Source organism: Leptonychotes weddellii, unplaced genomic scaffold (genome assembly GCF_054177405.1).
Source record: "Leptonychotes weddellii isolate Sample4059 unplaced genomic scaffold, ASM5417740v2 HiC_scaffold_13106, whole genome shotgun sequence".
NCBI lineage: Eukaryota > Metazoa > Chordata > Mammalia > Carnivora > Phocidae > Leptonychotes > Leptonychotes weddellii.
This window is the reverse complement of record NW_027710463.1, coordinates 72-5,842: the sequence shown is the minus strand read 5'-3', so window position 1 is coordinate 5,842 and position 5,771 is coordinate 72. Positions and strand designations below refer to the sequence as shown.

Here is a 5,771-nt window from a genome sequence, read left to right as displayed (position 1 = left end):
CTTTGGGTGATGTAACATTGTCCTCCCAAAAGCCAGATGTAATTTAAAATTTACACTAAATCAGTCTACCTGATCTTGTCTAGTTTTAACGGTACTTTTTACAGTTACCCCTGCTAAATGAGTGGTGTCTTTTTCCCCATTACCCCCTCTTAAGTGAGTGGCGCCTGCACTTGGCCTGAGGACTCAACACCATTTGGTAGACACAACCTTCCTCTACTCTTTAACCTTTTTGCAGAGACATGGGCTATGGAGGAATTATTCCCCAACCCATGTCTTCTGAAGTTGTGAAGCCCAGATGAACAATTAGAAATGTGACTGGTTTCCCGAATGCTACAGAGATAGTTTATGGTTGGTCTATCTTTGCCTCTTAAACTATGCTTAAATTAGGAAACTTTAGAAATGATTTACAAAAGTTTCTGACAAATATATAAACAACATCTTTATTGACAGTGGACCAATAAGAGCAGTCAAATTTAGTTTATAGGTAACCAAAAACATTTGAAAAGTAGAACATTAAAACTTCCAAAATTCATGTTGGAGTACAAATAGTCACATTGAACGTCAAACATAAACAGAACAAATATTGAAATGTTAAGGGCCAGGGTTCCCAGTAACACTAACTCAGAGCAAGTCTCTTAACGCTATTTAAACTGCAATTAAATTACAAACTTGAGTCTCTGAAACTATCAGATAGTTCCTGGTTAAGGGAACTCAGAAGGGGAAAAAAAAGCCGATTTCCCAGGGTCTCAAGGAGGCTGTGTAGGGAGCAGCACCAGATGGAAGCAAGAGCAGAAAGAGAAGCCCCTTCTCTATGATACACTGGACAGTAGGATGGTGTCAGTTCTTGATCGGTAAACAAAAGGTGTGGAAGACACATTCATTCTTTTTTTTTTTTTTTTTAAGATTTTATTTATTTGACAGGGAGAGATAGCGAGAGTAGGAACACAAGCAGGGGGAGTGGGAGAGGGAGAAGCAGGCTTCCTGCCGAGCAGGGAGCCCGATGCGGGGCTCGATCCCAGGACCCTGGGATCGTGACCTGAGCTGAAGGCAGATGCTTAACAACTGAGCCACCCAGGCGCCCGACACATTCATTCTTAATTTCTACCTGATTGATGCTTAGCCACTTATTGCAGACTGAGTTTGTATCTCCCCAAATTTATCTTGAAACCTAATCCCCAGTGTGATGGTACTAGGAGGTGGGGCCTCTGGAAGGTGAATAGGTCATGAGGGCAGAATTCTCAGGAAAAGGGTTAGTTGCCCTTGAAAAAGAGGCCCCAGAGCCCCCTTACCCTTTCACCATGTGACGACCTAACAAAAAGATGGTGGTCCCTGAACCAGAAAACAGGCCCTCGCCACACACTGAACCTGGTGGTGCCTTGATCTTGGGACTCCCCAGTCTCCAGAACTGTGAGAATGTTTATAAAGCCACTCAGTCTGTGGTGAGTTGTTTCGTTGTAGCAGTCCAAATGGACTGATGTTTCATTAAAATACATATATATGTATATATTTACAAACATATACAGGCTAGCTGTTTAATTTATTGTGAGGTCTTTGACATGCATTGTCTTATTTAATCCTCACAACCTTACAAGAGAGGGATGATTTATTCCCATCTTACAGATGAAGACCCTGAGACTTAGAGACAGCAAGTAGTAAGATCAAATAAATGCTAATTGGAGGTGGTAGAATTCAAACTCAGCTCTGAAAAGTCCAAGTGATCTTATTTTGTGAGTCAAATTTTGGCTCCCAAATGATGACTTTATTTTCACTCAAGTGTTTGGCACATAGAGAAATATCAAGTATTTTAGGCTTTGGAGGACATAACGTCTGCTGCAACTACTCGACTCTGACGTTGTAGCACAAATAAATGTAAATGAATGAGTGTGGTCAAGATCCAACTAAACATCATTTAGAGATAAAGGCAGGAGGCCGGACTTGGTCATGGGTCCAGGTCATAGTCTGTTGGTTCCTACTTTTGAACATGAATACGAAGTATTAAGGTGAAGAGAGCTGAGTGAGCACCTTTCCCTTTACGTTGTTCCTGTGTCACCCTCCTACCCTGACCCCTCAGTCCCTGAGCCTTCCCACCCACCTCCACCCCCAACATGTTTTTTGTTCTTTCTAAAACCTCTCCCCAGTCCTTTCAGCCCCATTTCCTATTGTTTTAATTTCCATCATGGCTGGATTTAACCCATTCATCCTTAATGATCTTGTTCTAAACTCTATTCCTCTACTTCTCAGTAATACAACTAAGGTTTACAGAGAAGGAATTATAAAAAATAACAGAGATAATATGGAGAGGGCAAGAGCATGGACTGCTTGTTGAATGTTCATAAAGGATAGAACTTAGAAGAGAAAGAAGAAACCTGTAACTATTTTCCTTCTATCTTTTCTATACTCTTCTTTTCATAGAGTAACAATAAAAACTAACATTTGTATACTGTTTTGCTAAATATTTATTTGAACTTTTGCTTCTGTGTTTCTAATCTCATCACTGGTTTTTGGTCACCCATGTAACTTATCATGTGGTTTCATGCCTTTTCTACCTTTTTAGGGCTCTGGGATATAGCCCAACAAACATATAGGGAGAACAGTAACAACAAAAAAAAATGTGGGTAGACATGAAAGCCAGAGAAACGGCAACCTCTTCTTCATAGAGGGAAGCTGTTATCCTCCAGTGAGTTACTGTCCTGTGAACTATTTTCCATATTTGACAGGAAAGTGTGTCCTTGGGTCTCAGAGTTGCTTCAGTTCTCCTTCTTGACTAGGACCCTAAATATAATAACACATTGAACTCATCAACTTTTCAGACCCTCAACATGCTAGGGGCTTTTTCTCAAAGTGACAAAGCATAGTTTACAGAAAGCAGAATAACTGTAAATGAATGAGTTGGAAATGAAATATTCCTAATACCTGATTATAGAAAAACCAAGGACTCATTCAATGCCAAGGATAAGAAAAGAGGCATTTGATTGAAAACTGCAGTTAAGATTTTGACCCATTCTTAACTTCAGGGAAATTCCAAGGAAGTAGAAAATGAAAATCTACACAGCAGAGGGATAACAATGATCTAAACTTATGACCAGCAGAATCCAAGTGAACACAACTTAGAACCTGCAATACAGTCTATTTATGTTCATCAAATTAGACAGTAGCCTTTGGGGGAGGGAGGGAATCCAAAGCATATTTCAACTCTTAACCTTCACATTTTACAGCTAATGTAAAAGAATTAACCCTTCCTGGAGAAATGACAGTAGCTGTGCATCTGGAGCTCTCCTTTGGATCCAAAGAGGAACAACTCTGTGTCTTCCTGATGATAGAGATAGGAGTCCTCTACCTACGTTTACAAATAAGAATTTCCTTTCCGAGTGAGATGCTATAACAAGGCTTTCATGTGACAAAAAGAGGGAGAAACCAGATTTCACAAGGATCAGATTGCTATCCACTCCCAAGGATTTCTTGAATTTCCATGAAAGGGTTATTTGGTAGTGGTGGTGGGGGATGGGGATCAAAATTTGAGATCCCTGGCCAGAAGCTTTCGTAATGATCAAATCAATGGATATAAGGAACTTTCTGTCTATGGCTCAAAACTACGTGTTATGCAAGTAAAAGCAGACGCATAAAGAATTGGTCCTCGAGCAGCATTTTACGGGTGTTCCACCTAAACACTCAGGTAATTTAACACAGTGATAAAGCCAACTTACATTTCTTCACATTCAGTAGTTTTTCAGAGTTGCTCTTCAGTATGAATTCTTTGATGTCTGATGAGGGATGAACTGCACTTAAAGCTTTTCCCACATTCATCACATCTGTAGGGCTTCTCCCCAGTATGAGTTCTCTGGTGTTGAATAAGAGCTGATGAATGAATGAAGGCTTTCCCACATTCATTACATTTGTATGGTTTCTTTCCGATATGAATTCTTTGATGTTTAGCAAAATTTGAGCTCCGGCTGAAGGTTTTCCCACATTCGTTACACTCGTAGGGTTTCTCTCCAGTATGAATTCTCTGATGCTGAACAAGATGTGTGCTCTGACTAAAGGTTTTTCCACATTCGCTACATTCATATGGCTTTTCTCCAGTATGAACTCTCTGATGTTTAGTAAGGGATGAGCAATGGCTGAAGGCTTTCCCACATTCCTGACATTTATAGGGTTTCTCTCCAGTATGAGTTCGTTGATGTTTAATGAGAGCTGATGAATGAATGAAAGCTTTATCACATTCATTACATTCATAAGGCTTCACTCCAGTATGAATCAACTGATGCTGCACAAGATGCGTACTTCGATTAAAACCTTTTCCACATTCATTGCATTCATACGGTCTCTCTCCAATGTGAATTCGCTGATGTATCGCAAGGGATGAGCTTTCTGTGAAGGCTTTCTTGCATTCACTGCATTCAAAGAGAATTCTAGTATGAGTTCTCTGATGTTTAGTTAAATTAGCTCTGTGGCTAAAAGATTTCCCACATTCACTGCAGCTATAGGGCTTCTCTCCAGTATGCACTCTCTGGTGTCGAATAAGCACTGAATGGTAGGTGAAGAGTTCACCACAATCGTTGCATTTATGAGGTTTTTTTTCTTTACAGGTTCTTTGCTTTTTCATTAAGTTTGATTTCTGTTTCAACCTTTTTTCAAGTGTATGGAAGGCATAGGATCCTTTGGGAGCTCTGTCTTGAGTGAGAAGAACAGATTTCTGACTCAAGTTTTTCCAGTATACATCATGCTCATGAGCTCTTTCTTCAGGGAGTGAATTCACATGAGTGAACATTTCTCTCAAGTGTCTCTCCTGATTTCCTTGCTGATTCTCTAACCAATTTTCACATTCAAGAGTTGTTTCCAAGTTGGAGTCACAGACACTATTCCTTGTCAGTCTGTCTATTATTGCAGCCTGGCATGATTCTTCTTTGGAAATACCTTGCACTGAAGTTGAATCTTTGCCCTCAGGTTTAGTCTCCAGATCTGAAAGAAATTGGAAATGGAAATTTCCTTTGTTTTCAGCGCTCAACAGAAGACAGTTCTGTAACAGCTATTAAAGATGAAAGGCATGCTTCCGAGGAATAAGTGGGTCTGACTTTTTTATTTTTATTTATTTATTTATTTTAAAGATTTTATTTATTTATTTGAGAGAGAGAATGAGAGAGAGTGAGTACATGAGAGGGGGGAGGGTCAGAGGGAGAAGCAGACTCCCTGCCGAGCAGGGAGCCCGATGCGGGACTCGATCCTGGGACTCCAGGATCATGACCTGAGCCGAAGGCAGTCGCTTAACCAACTGAGCCACCCAGGCGCCCTGGGTCTGACTTTTTAAGATGACTTGCGAAGAGAAGCAAATGGAAGGAAAGAAATGCACAGTATATGTGGAGAAAATGAGTAGACCTTATCCAGGATAGTCAAAAGGGGGGAAAAGATGACCAGAAATACAGGAGAAGGAGAGATGCAGATGAAGCAATATATCACTGGATGAGCAGGAAAAGAGCACACTAGATCAGAAGAGGGAAGAAACAAATTCTTATTGAATACCTACTGCTGTAATAAATATAGTTATCACTTTAGTGTATAGGACATTATGACTTGTAGGTTTCCAGCCATCTAGTCCTACTCATGTCCAAATATGCATTCCATTTCCAGTTTAATCTTCCCTAACAATGTTTTTATAATACATCTCTGATCAAAAATCTCCTATGATCTCCCAAAGATATAATGGCAAATATATGATATTATATGTACACAAGGCTACTCATTGTTAACACTGAGATAGCAAAAGACTGGTAACA

At 40.0% G+C, this 5,771-nt stretch overlaps 1 protein-coding gene across 1 annotated transcript; it reads right to left on the bottom strand.

Moving 5' to 3' along the window:
• Positions 1 to 413: 413 nt before the first annotated feature.
• On the bottom strand, positions 414 to 5,026 carry ZNF286A (zinc finger protein 286A; the record flags this gene model as incomplete). The annotated part of the gene is made up of 2 exons (XM_081809742.1): positions 414 to 2,772; positions 3,705 to 5,026. A coding segment is annotated over one exon (1,299 nt), but the record flags the coding sequence as incomplete, so codon positions are not given.
• Positions 5,027 to 5,771: the final 745 nt, after the last annotated feature.